A 12862-nucleotide genomic window follows, 5' to 3' on the forward strand; every position below is an offset into this window, starting at 1 on the left:
GCCGACAGCCTAGTCGAATCAGGGACTCGTCGCTACCTCGAGCACGAATGTGAGGTCGTCAAGATAAGCCGAGTCTGAGATTTTAGGTTGAAGGAAGATTGTGCGGATGATAATGGGGCCTTGCCATCACTAACTGGCTTCGGACAAACGAGATCTGCCGAGGTCTTGCACGTGACCCGTGTGGAGACATCCTTGACATGTGCCTGATCCACTCAAAAGTTCTGTGTATACATATTGCCATATATCGCTCCTTGTGGAGGGAGAGATGCCCGGTTCTGTTGAGATTCTATCGAAGGGATTGGCTGCATATCATTGCCTACAGGAAATTAGCTGGACGCTTTTGCGGTCGACCACACAATCTGCTAGAAAACACGTACTATTGTTCAGAAACTCCATTAGACGTGCATTCCTTTGTCGTAGGTTTCTGCATGTATCCTTCATGCTCTGAAGAGATCTCTGCTGCGACTTTGCGAAGTTGTCCAAGATGACGGCCATGCTGGTCATGAATGTCCTGCCTAGCGACGTCACGCGTTAACCCGAGTCAGAAAAAGGACTGGAAGGCAATACTTACTGGGTTGAACGAGGTCCGCGGCCAGCTCATGGGCAAGCCCGTCACGGTGTAAAGACCTGTTTAAAAACCCCAGAGCTGCAGCTTGGACATTGCGCGTGTACTCTTCTACCAGCGGCAAGACATCATTCTGCAGAGGCCCGTCGTTGCCTAATGCTGGCTCTGGAAACGAAACGTCCATTCCCATCGTTGGGGGTAAGGGAGGGACACCAGAAGCAGGGAGTATTGGCGTTGAATCCACATCCACCACAGCGAACTTGATCCCAGGGTTGTTCTCGAGACCTGTCTGATTCAGCGGTTCCGAGCCAAGGGGCAGTTGTATAGCGTTGTTGAACATCGATTGCTCTGTCATAATATCCTCCGACAACATTCCTGGAGGCATCCCTATGTCGGCGCCGGTCATGACATACTGATTGAAGCCTGCCGATAACGAGGAAATTGAAGGGTCGGCGATAGGAAAACCAAATGACGCGTCATTTGCATTTGCCGGGAATTGCTGGTTGGTATTTGGGACACTGCTTGTGACGTGCGATGATGTTGGGTCGTTCGGAAAGGCCGTGTATTGGTTTTGGACTGCAGCAGCGTTGAACTGCTGTGTACCATCAGCTTGTGTCTGAGCCCACTGATTGTGGCCGATAGTTAGAGGACGGCCGGAGTCACCAGCCATCCCGTACGCGCCAGACTCCCGCTCCTGAAAAGTATGTGGTTGAAATGTCTGTGGCGGTCCAGTAGCGACTTGCGTTGGAGGCAGATGGAACGCGTCATTGCTGGGACTTCGTCGCATTTCCGAACCCAGTTGGTTGAAGTCGAAAGGGGAATCCATTGAGGCGTTTGCGGAGGGGTCCGAGAACTCTTGCTTGAAATGTGGGCGCGGTCGATCAGTGAAAGAGGTGGACCTTGATCTCGATCTCGAACGGCTCACCTCGCGACGGGCGAAGCGACGCAGGTTACGGTCTTCATGAGGTTGAAGATTGCCGTGCTCGTCCATAAGGGAGCGAGGCCTTCGACCGGGACGACTGACTTCGAAGACTGATTTGCCGGTTTGCGCGATTTGATGGAGTCTTTCCTCTCGACCCATATACTTTGAAAACCCCCATTGCTTGATTTTGCGCTCCCATTGACGGGGAGTGGCGCTAAAGTTGAAGTGTTCTTTCATATACTCTGCGGCTTCCTTTCGAGTCATGCCGTGATCAATGTAACAGATGCGGAAGTTTTCCCTTTGAGCTTCCCAGTCCTTTTCATCATGGTGAGTGTCCAGAGCCTGCGAGTCGTCATCAGAAGCCATGGTTACAATGTAGCGAAGCACAAAACGAAAGGTGTGTCGACGCTGATAAGAGCGCTTCTCAGCCTGATTGCGCGGCGCTTGCCACGTGAGGCTTTCGGTCCAGTGAGCCTGGTAATGGCAGCAAGACAACTTCAAGAGGTAGAGGTTTGTGCTACAGAAGCTGAGAAGAAGGGTCTAGATATGTTGCGCGACATGCCGACTGCCTCTTCATCGATGTCTAACGGAAGAAAAGCGCGGACCAGCAGATGATGCTTGTCAGTAGCCAGGGCTAAGGACTCACTAGGCTTAAGGGGTTTTGTCTCGGACACACCGTTGAGCGCCGTCTCGCCGTCACTGCTCTTATTTTGGCCCCGGGACTAGGGCACCTTGCGGCTGAAATGTTTGGTGTTGGTCCGAGGTCGACGGCACGATCCAGGCCTTGGATTGCGCCTGACCAACCAAACCGTGGGGCGATGGGCGTCCAGCGGGCACCTAGCGGGCTTTGCTGACGCCGCTGAGAGGTACGAGGTAATGGCGGGTCGTTATTCATGGACTCAGCCTGCGATGTGGCTGGTGAGCTTCGCATGTTCGATCAAGAATTGCGCTTGCAGACTTTGTGCTTATCCGAATGTTGCTGCGGAAACTGCTACGGTGTAGCACAGATCCGCATTCGACCTTTCCTCGCCTTCTGTGTTGGTGCGCCTGGTATGTAGTGACAAAATCCTCGCCAATATCCTCACCCTCCCAACACTCACCCTCGACCAACCTCTGTTCAATGACAATCCAATGAGGCTGCTTTTGCCTGATGGCTTCATCGACTCACATTTCAGCTTCCGCCGTAATGTCCGACCGCCGATCAGGGCGCTGGGCTCTTCGGCTGGACTGGTTACTTTCCTATTTCTCCCTGGACTCGACCTCGCTGATCTGCCCAATTCCTCATGCGCTCCTGCTTTATGACCGGGAATCTTTGGGCATCTACCGTCCTTGAAGAGGACGAAGACTCTCTTAGACACAGTGAGTGATTTATTGAAGGTGATTTGGCAGCCAATACTTCAATGGTGATTGCGACCGTCTCACTTTCGTCGGGTTCTCTATATAACTTATCGCCACCGCCGATGCCATGTCTCTCCAGAGTCATGAACCAAGCAATGCCTTCCGCAGAGACTCGGCTGTGGCCGAACAAATTGTATTACATGTTGATGAAGAGCCTCAAGGCCGTGGGCTGGCTCCTCACTGCCACCTGGACCTCTACTCTTTCTTTGATCTGGCTAATTGGCAATACTATCTTCAATTGGTACAGCATCATGCTGGGGCCAACGGTAGGCGGTGAGTATAACATGGGACTATTGAAGTGAGGAGGGGGAGGAGACAGTGGGGACTGACAGAGTTAGCTATCGAACGAGCTGAGCACGATATGCCTATCCTGGAGGGCCAAAGCCCACCGTCCGTGTCGCCGGCATCGAGCCTGACCGTCAACCTGTCCGAAGGAAGCCCACCAAATCCTCCACTTCCTGAACCACCACAACTGATAGTTGACCCGGATGAGCAAGATTTTCAAGGCATGGGGGTCTGGGGGCACTTCTGCAATGGGGCTGAGGATTGAACTTCTGAAAGGGACGGTGTTATGAAGGATGCCCGGAAGGACTGGGAGTTTGGTGTAATTTGTTTGCTGGACTGTGGCACTAAAGGGGGACCATTATATCGGTGAAAAGTCTCTGCCGCACTGTTTTGAGCTGGAAGCTGTGTGCTAACAGTGTTCCAATGAGAGACCAAGTATTAAATGTAACGAATGGCGATGGCTCAAGGGCTCCCTTGGAAGTGCTCACGTGGGATCGTGGACGAGTCGCGTCTCGACCTGCGAATTAAGGGTCCATTATTTTGCAGCCCTCTCCGTATCCCGCTGAGCCTCACTTTGTTATGGTGGTCGCCGAAACTTCAATAACGCGTGCAGCACACTCCACCACCAGTGCATTTCAACTGACATCGCCGTCCTTGGTATTTTGCCTTTGTTTTCTCAATGCCATCCCAGAACCACATTGGCAGTCTCTAACCTGGGCCAATGGGCCGTCAAGGGCCATCGCACCATGTCCGCTGCTGTCGTAATTCTTTCGTCCTCTCCTCCACGAACGTTCGCGCGTTCTCCCACCCTTGCAGAGACTCCACCTCCGTTACGGTCGCCACGTACATTATCGACAAGTGAGGCCATCGACTTAAAGCAATTCAAGATCTCCAGGCAGGTTAGAGATGGGTTGTCAGGCGGCTTCAGCAGCGCACGTGCCATGCTCACCACAAAGGTCGGCGCGGAGAATATCCCCCTCCTGTCTCCAAGGAAAGATGCATTCAAGGCGAAGTCATCACCGCAGACCGATGAGCTTGCTGGAAACTCACTTGAAAGAGCAACACGGGGAAAAAAGGAAGGAGGAACACAAGCAGAGGAGCCGTCTAAGCATTTCGAATTTTCAGAGTCGTTCACCCCAAAGCCGAATCCACGTCCCAAAACCTCTCACGCCATCAAGCCACTGAATATCGAAGCTTCGGAGACGGGACCAAAACAGTCCGGTGACGGGCGTGGTTTACAAATGAGCAGACATTCAAGAAGCCCTTTCTCACCAAAGAAGGCCATACCAAGGCGATTGGACTGGACGCCCGTCAAGCCGAAGCCACACGATTTGGAGACTCCACAATCTGAAGACCGCGCTGTTGGATTTTCCAATGATCTAATGAAATCTTATGCCTTTTCCCCGGCAGCTACAGTGGCCATGGAGAAAACTGCGACAAAACCCGAGACAAATCAGGAGCGACCAAATAGGAGGAGGATTGACCTTGTGATGATTACTGAGGCAAGACCTGCACCGTCCTTATTGACATTCAAGACTTGCAAGGGTCTAGTTAAAGGTGTAAGCAATGGAAAGGCAAAGCCCCCAGCCAAGAAGGCTCTTACAATCACGGGGTTGGCGACTTCGCATTACGGCGAAAGCCGGCAGAAAGAGACAAAACTACCTCCAATGCTTGAATACCTTACGGCGACACAAGTGGGCGCTGGGAGTGAAGCAGACTCAGTTATGGACGTGAGTTTGAAGGTCTCCAAATCAAAGGTTCCGAGCAGGAGACCACGTCCAACCAAAAAAGCTCCAGCAAAGACGCGACTGAAGTCTCCTACATCCGCAATAAAATCCAATCTGAAACAACCATTTCTTTTCGGTCCGGCAAGTCAGTTAGCTCGCGACGAATCACCTACCTTGACGCGGGATACTCTGGAAGCATTGAAGCGATCTGAATGTCTTTCTTCTGACCCTATTTCACCACTATCGACGCAGCCTATCTCGATTGAGTCGACGTCACCCAAAGCTTGTCGTGGTACGGGTCGATTTGTCAAAAGAAGGAACTTGTGGGGTGCAGCTGGCCGCGACGAAGATAATGCTTTGCTACAAGTTGATACGGTTGACCTGACCGACTCGCCTGCCGTACGTCTAGCTCTGGCTGGGAAAGATGTGCTTCTGCAATCTATAGGTCCGAACCGTCAAGACATAGACACTTTGGATAATGGCCCACCAGGGTCTCCTTCTAGAGCACCACCTCCAAACGCCAAAGAAGTTGAATCACTGATTGATATTGATGATATCGTTACGCCTAGACTTCCAAAGTCCATCAAACCACCTACACAGACACGAGCGAGGCTATATCACACTTCTCGGACACTAAAACAGCCACAGAAGGCAGCCGAAATCAGTCAGCAGGACAGCGAGGCACATTCGGAAGCAAAGAGCGCAGTCTCAAATCCACCGCCAATCATGCCATCATACGTGGGCTTTTCTGATCATGAGCTTAGGAAACAGATAACAGCCTACGGTTTCAAGGCCGTTAAAAAGCGGGAGGCCATGATCGAGCTTCTCGAGCGATGCTGGGAGAGCAAACATGGCGTGCAACACCCTTATGACGATGAAAGCGCATCGGTTAATGCAACGACACACGCTGATCTACTAAGTAAAATTCACGATGTCTCTACGAGACCCGTTCCGAAACTCAAGAAATCTCGTGCTAAACGAAAATCCGAATCTGGGGATATGAGCACCGCCGAGGAGCCGAAGAAGAGGAAGAAAGCAGCGACGAAATCGAGTGAACCTGCACAAAAGGAAGGGAAGGCTGCCCGAAAGCGAGCGTCGAAGACGCTTTCGGACGAGAACGTTGTGGATGTTGATGAGTTGGATGAGTTTGATAACCACAATATCGAGGAGAAGCACAAGTCGGAACCTCTAGGGTTGCCAAATGAACCAGAGCGACCGCAATCCAAGTTGAGACCTACAGCACAAAAACCTCTTACACCACCGCCAACAGTGCCGCAAGAGAAATCCACGCCCTCGCAAGCATGTCAATCTTCTCGGGCCCAGAGCGTGAACAATATCTCGAGATTGGACGGTCCTGCGGCTGAAGGTCCTGAACTTACGCCTCAACAGACTCCTGCATCTAATATTATTTCACAGATTGATGCAGCTATCTCTCGCCATCCGGAAACCCAGTCGAAAGATGGAGAATCCCGAAACCATCAAAGATCGCCAACCTGGCACGAAAAAATTCTCATGTACGATCCGATTGTCCTTGAGGAACTGACGGTCTGGTTGAATACGGAAGGATTGAATGCGATAGGCGAAGATCGCGAAGTAAGCCTACTAGAAGTTAGGGCGTGGTGTGAACAGAACGGCGTGTGCTGTTATGGAGTCACAGGAGGATGGAGAGGACGGAGTCGGCCGTCTTGAGGCAGAATGAAGCATTTTGCAAAGAAACGATGCAACACTTATCATCAGGATGCGGAGATTGTGGTGACAAGGCGTGGCCAATACGATGTTATGAAGAGCGAACAAGCCGTCCAGTATCATATGTCCCCTCTTGCACACTCATGAACGGGGAATAAACTTTGTAGCAAAGGGCATCAAAGGGACTCAATTCTCCGTCACCACTGTGCCTCAGTAGTTGCTGAACTACCGCGTACTTACCCAGTCCTCGGTGCATAATCGGTGGAGATTGTCCCCGCAACTCCTTCAATAGGCGCTTGCTAGGCAGTCGGTGGCGTGTTCGAGCCCAGATGATCATCACAAGCACTAGCACGGCTTCTGCGAGGTAGCAGTATGCAAAGTGCGAATGGCTGAATGCAGCTTCTTCCCATGGCCACCAGCTGCGCTTGTTTTCATATGAACATCTACTCATGCTCTTCGCTTTCCCACGGCCACTTCTCAGTACTTAAACTATCTCCAGTGAAGCGAGTGGCCAGGTTGCACTGAAACACTCCGAACATGTGCTTGGGCTGAACCGTTTGGCTGTCTATCCTAGGCTGAGGTGGTCAGGAATCTTTTCGATTGACACTGTCTATTTAAGATGCTTTCCTCCAGGGCTACGAGCGTGAGTCCCTTCTCTTAAAGTATGAGCCTAAGCGGCGTCCACCCTGGCCAGTCCGCATCCCCAAATACACCTACGAGTTTTCTCCCACCGCCTCGCCAAATCCGCTTCGTCTCGACCGATGGCCAGCCGCACACAAAGAGGAGGCGTATAAATGCGGCTTGTCTCACTTGTCGCAAGAGGAAAACGCGTTGCTCGGGCGAGCGGCCCGAGTGTAAGACCTGCACGGATAACAGCCATGTCTGTTCAGGCTATGCCGATCGTCCAGCGCGCAAAGATGGTGAAAGAGTGGACGAGGATGCTGAAGAGGAAGCCGACTCTGGATCCTCAACGCCTCAAAAGCACAGTAGAGAAGCGGAAGTCGCGATGAAGCCGCGATATGGGCCAGAGAAAGAAACAGACAACAAGCACAGGGAAGATGGAGGAATGATAAGTCCTTCGAGCAATCATACTTCGAGCAGCTTCACCTCTTCTCGAAACCGGGTTCCCTACTTCCGGTATTTCGGGCCGACGGCGATCGTACCTGGGTTTAAACAGATGGTCGTGCAAGTCAAAGACCATAGATCGAGCTTGCCTTCCGCCTCTGGAGAGTCTCCCGCTGCTGGTCAACAGTTAGATGGGAACTTCGCTGTTGGTCAGGATAGAGTGCCCGTTGAGATACCCTTTTACGATGCAACAGACCCGGAACAGAATGCTCCTCTGATCACCCATCTTTGCGAAACATTCTTCGCTCATCTCGGCTGCAACTACCCTTTTCTTCAACGCGACAGATTTCTGAGAGATTTGGAAGAGAAGAAAGTCGATGCCATCCTAGTCGATGCTGTCTGCGCGGTTGCGGCGCGATTCTCAGCAAACCCTCTCCTTTGCAGATCCAATGACCCCTCCATTCCATTGGACCCGGAAGGAAATGTCAAGAGAGCCTTTCGGGGCCATCCGTTCGCTCAACGGGCCATGTCGGCCGTCATCGACACGTTTTCTTGCCCAACCATGGCTGTGGCTCAAGCCTGCCTCCTTCTCGCCTACGAGGAATTTGGCGTTGATCACGATAGTGGCTTATGGATGTACCTTGGCACGGCCATTCGCATGGCGCAGGACCTGGGCATTCAAAAGCTCGAGGGCTTACAACTCGAAGGGCGAATTGGACCAACCCCAAAAACTGCGAAACATAGTCAAGACGGTAAGGCTGAAGAGCAGAGGAGAGCCGAACAGCAACAAAGGCTGTCTCGAAATCTGTCTGAACAAGGCATTTCCCAGCTGGACGACCGAAGGGCAAGTGAACAAGAACGCATCGATACCTTTTGGGCAATCTTCTTTCTGGACCGAGCAGTTTCTTCTGGTGTGGGACGTCCTGTCACTCTACGAGACGAGGACATCGAAATCTCCTTTCCATATCGAAGCGATGAGAAGATGATCAATGGATACCCTGATCCGTTTCCTGCCATGATTAAGATTGTTCACATGTATGGACGAGTTGCAGATGTGCTCAACAACATAAAGGAGGTCAGCCAGGTAACGCCAGATGTGTTGAAGCGCTTGGCAAGCATGGAGAGAGATTTGACTGGTAAGGATTCGGTCTCTGCTTGAACCCTATAGGCTGACCACTACAGGCATATATCAACGCTTGTCGCTTAGGTTGCATTTCAATGCCACAAATTTCCAACATTATGTCAAAGCGGGTCATGGCACCAACTTCATATTACTACACTTCTGGTTCCACACCTTGATTGTCCTGCTTCACCAGCCGACGTTGCTGCACTCATTCGAAGGACGAATCCAACAACTTTTTCCCGATAGCAGGGAATTATCGATGTCATCGGCAAAGACGATTGCGGATATCCTGGCGTTTGCTGAGCTGATCGATGTAAAGAGTTTCATCGGTAATCCGTTTACAAGCCAGCCCATGTATGTCGCGGCATGCGCTTTTCTGGCAGAGGCTGCCGCCCATACCTCTCAGCCATCGTCTCGAGCGACATCTCCGCCATCAAACGGACATACACCTCGGCCAAAACCAGACGTGATTGCGGAAAGGACGCAAAAAGCGGCCTCTGCACGACATACGCTTCTCGCTACTGCTGCTAATCAAAATTATCAGCGGTGTTACAAAGCTCTTAAGACATTGGATTCTTATTGGGCTGGTTGTCGCTACATCTTGACCGCTCTTGACCAAAAGTCGAAAGGCTTGATGGATCCCTTGCTCTTCACTGCAGAAGATGTCGATGGGGAAATGCCATCGACAGAGCCCTCTTTTACCACGCCCGGCTGGCGAAGAAGCACTTCGCTCGCTGCTTCACTTGGTGCATATGGGAGACTCCGCACTCTCAAGGGACTGCCGGGGAGCGCGCCGATATCTCCATCGATGGACCTCAGTAATGCAATTGGATGGGCTTTGACTGGGACAGCCAACTCTCTCGCCCCCAATCTCAGCTTCTTGTATCCGACGGGGGGTGAAACTGAGAAGACTCCACTGGCGGCTCCGCTGACGAAAGATGAAGATGAGACGCCGAAAGGTACACCAGCTACGAGAAAATTTGAAGCACAATGGCAAAATCAGAGCGTGTCCATTGTCCAGGGGGACCAGACCATAACTGATCAACTGGGACAAGCCTACCATGGAGGAAGCTCAACATCTACTGATAGGGTGTCATCAGTAGCTTACGATCCAGTATCAACAGCCGATGCAGACCTTTTGCTTGGGCTTCACTCTCCATACACTGCTAGCTCAGCGCCACCCTCCAGCATCGCTCCTGGACCCATACAGCAGCCCAGTCAGCCATCCAATACCTTCGGATACTCACAGCAAGTACCTCGATATACTAGTTCCATAAGCCCCCGGCAACCGTTTGTTGACGCACAAAATCAAGCTTACAGTGATATGCTGATTGAATCACAAGATATTGATATGAGTGCAGGACAACAATTCAATTTCGATTTCTTAGGCGGCGACATGATACCCTGGTTGGAATATCTACCACAGGATGTCTTGAATTACTTTGCAGATCCACAAACGGAAATATGACTTCATCCCTCGACTCTTCTCGCCATGAGCAAGAGGATGATTTATGGTTTTAGCGACATGTCGTTCTGTTTGCAATATATCTACATACATAATCCTTAGAACGATGGACCACATGAAAGAAGCTTTCACGAAAAATGAATCTGGAATGAGGTTGGTACACACCCGGACACGATGATTTGTTCCCTGCCCAACTTCATGAGCAGAGCAAGCGTGCCGATAGTGAACAGCAGCAGCAACTCCAAACCCTGGCCTAGAATGACTCGACTAGCTAAACCATCTAATCCACTGGGGCAGACTGATCGCTTGTCAAACTCGTTGGAATCGACGTGGGCATTGGCTTGCAGATCGATTTCAGAGCCTTTGTAAGTATCGGCAAGTATGGGGGAAGGCCTGAAAACAGCTGCGGGCACCAAGAGGCGCCATGCTCACATCTGACTTATAACAGTCTCGAGAATTGCTCGGTCTGCCTCACAGTTCAACATGCAGATTGTGCAACTTTTGCTCCTATGGAGATTCTGCGCCAGATTTGGCAGCACATTCCCGCCGCTTTTGGTATCTGTCCTGGATGTTTGCCGAGATTGACGACGCCGTCTCTTCTTGCAAAAGGGCTTCAGCCCCATGACGCTGCTTTTACCCTAACATCCCCTGTGCTTCGCTCCTTGTTCTTGATGAAGATGTTGAACTCTTGGAAAAGACGGTTGCCTGCAAACCACTCAGCCGTTGGCTACCACGATTGCTAATCTTGAAGTCTTCTACCGATGCGCCTTCAGCATTGTCGTTCTTCCAATTGGTGCGAGAAGGAGCCTTAATGCTTGAGCTAGCCATCCGGTCTGGGATTGTCGAACAAAGTTTCCAACGAGAGTCATCTGAATCGATCTAATCACAGCCGGCGCCAAACACGAGGACTTCCCACAAGTGTTCACCGAGCCACTGCCAAAATATCCCTGGAGTCGACACCAATCGCACGCCCGGCCTCTGGGGAGCTCGTCTCTCATCCCACGCATGAAAGTACTCCGCTTGTTCGATCTTCCTCCATTTGACTACGTTGAGCAGGATTGTGCAGGCACATTGTTACAACTCCAACCGATTTCTGACCAGAGAACGCAGAGACAGGAATCCAGGCTGTGGAGATCTCCTTGACCGCTCCAATGCCACCAAGTTGCCATGAGCCACTTCCAGTCGACCCCTCTTGCCCCAGGCAGACGACCAACCTTATTTTTAATAGAGACTCACCCCAGGCAGAGTGTCCTTTGTCTGATCATGCGGAACGGGCCTGGCGGTAGGACACCGGCACGCTGTCACACCATGACAGTACGTAACCGATAAGCTGAGAGCACCAATCACGCGCCCACAGCATCTGACGTCTCTCGAACAATGTCTGCATCAATTTGCTTTTTGCGTGGGATATGGCGGCCTAGGGCTACAGTGGGAATCTCCTTGCTCGGATGTGATCGAGATATATAGCCAGCTGAAAGGTATAAATGCAGCTCTCTTTTCCTTATCTTGGGCTCTCGATCTTTCCTTCCTTACCATTCCAAAACACACATTTCGACTCAAAGGCAACAACAACAACAACAACAAGAACAGCAAACACTCCATCAACCCATATCAACAAGTCAGAGACTTCGATAAATTCCTCACAATGGAACCACACTGCAGCACCTGCTCCCACGGCTCCGGCGAATGCAAGGGCTGCACATGCTGCACCGTATGTCTCTTCCTGCCTCCCTCCCACGCAGTTGTATAAACACGCTACTGACATGTGATGAAGCATTAAATCTTTTCACCAATATATCCCTAGCTCTTGATCTTGCGAAGTGATTGATGGAATCAGGGTTGCCGCAATTGTCAAGGTTATCTCTGGAGCAGCGGGCAGAGGTGGATGCCGACATCGAAGGGTGCTGAGATACGACCTCGTCGCAAGGATAATAGCATCCCTAGATAGCAATGATCAGAAATACGCATTCTAGGGCCTAAAATTGCGTCTTGTCATCCCTTTTAGTCAAGGTCCGCTTGGATGAAGGAGGGGGCTCCTTGTAATCATGAGATGCGTCAAGGCAATCCCACGTAGTTTTCGTGGTTTCATATCCCTCACATACCTGCCTCATCGATGGTTCTTTTGCTCACTATGCTGGCTGTTTCCCGCCTGGTTCCTTCGACCAGAAACTGCCAATGAACATGCCTGGCGCCCCGCGCTATTGTCCCGGTGCATGCCTCCGTCCTGTTCTGTATGGCCGTTCTTGATACCGTATCCATCCGCGCATCCTCAAAGACCCGTCTCTATCACAGTATTGTTCGTTCACATCACAGTGGGCCATCCCATCTTCCATCCTCAGCAGATTTGTCCCGGACAACTCCTTTCCCACCGAGCGAGGGTATTCGGCAGTGTCGGGTCGGCAGCGTGGCCCACGCACTGCCCAGGTAAGACAGCCCCTCTTGGGCACAAGTTTCCTGTGTTACCATCCACCAGGACATGACATGTGTCAGGCCCCATGCTGTATCCCAAGCTAGTCAGAAGATGTTGGTGAAGTATGAATCCGACCGCTTGGGATCCCTGTCTTCACAATAATATTGCATATCGATCGCTTCGGGTTCGAGCCTGCTGTGATCGGCGTTATTGGGA

At 51.4% G+C, this 12862-nt stretch overlaps 4 protein-coding genes across 4 annotated transcripts; 3 read left to right on the plus strand and 1 right to left on the minus strand.

Moving 5' to 3' along the window:
* Window positions 1-212: 212 nt before the first annotated feature.
* Window positions 213-1853, minus strand: A1O5_10236 (uncharacterized protein; the record flags this gene model as incomplete). The annotated part of the gene is made up of 3 exons (XM_007750813.1): window positions 213-316; window positions 378-515; window positions 572-1853. The coding sequence occupies 3 exons, from the start codon at window positions 1851-1853 to the stop codon at window positions 213-215; spliced, it is 1524 nt and encodes a 507-aa protein (XP_007749003.1).
* Window positions 1854-2980: 1127 nt separating this feature from the next.
* A1O5_10237 (uncharacterized protein) lies at window positions 2981-3435 on the plus strand (the record flags this gene model as incomplete). The annotated part of the gene is made up of 2 exons (XM_007750814.1): window positions 2981-3158; window positions 3224-3435. The coding sequence occupies 2 exons, from the start codon at window positions 2981-2983 to the stop codon at window positions 3433-3435; spliced, it is 390 nt and encodes a 129-aa protein (XP_007749004.1).
* Window positions 3436-3916: 481 nt separating this feature from the next.
* On the plus strand, window positions 3917-6586 carry A1O5_10238 (uncharacterized protein; the record flags this gene model as incomplete). Its single annotated transcript, XM_007750815.1, has 1 exon — window positions 3917-6586. The coding sequence occupies one exon, from the start codon at window positions 3917-3919 to the stop codon at window positions 6584-6586; it is 2670 nt and encodes an 889-aa protein (XP_007749005.1).
* Window positions 6587-7247: 661 nt separating this feature from the next.
* Window positions 7248-10239, plus strand: A1O5_10239 (uncharacterized protein; the record flags this gene model as incomplete). The annotated part of the gene is made up of 2 exons (XM_007750816.1): window positions 7248-8784; window positions 8831-10239. 2 exons carry the CDS (start codon window positions 7248-7250, stop codon window positions 10237-10239), a joined length of 2946 nt encoding a protein of 981 aa, XP_007749006.1.
* Between the last annotated feature and the right edge of the window lie 2623 nt (window positions 10240-12862).

This window comes from Cladophialophora psammophila (genome assembly GCF_000585535.1).
Source record: "Cladophialophora psammophila CBS 110553 chromosome Unknown aczJe-supercont1.19, whole genome shotgun sequence".
Lineage (NCBI taxonomy): Eukaryota > Fungi > Ascomycota > Eurotiomycetes > Chaetothyriales > Herpotrichiellaceae > Cladophialophora > Cladophialophora psammophila.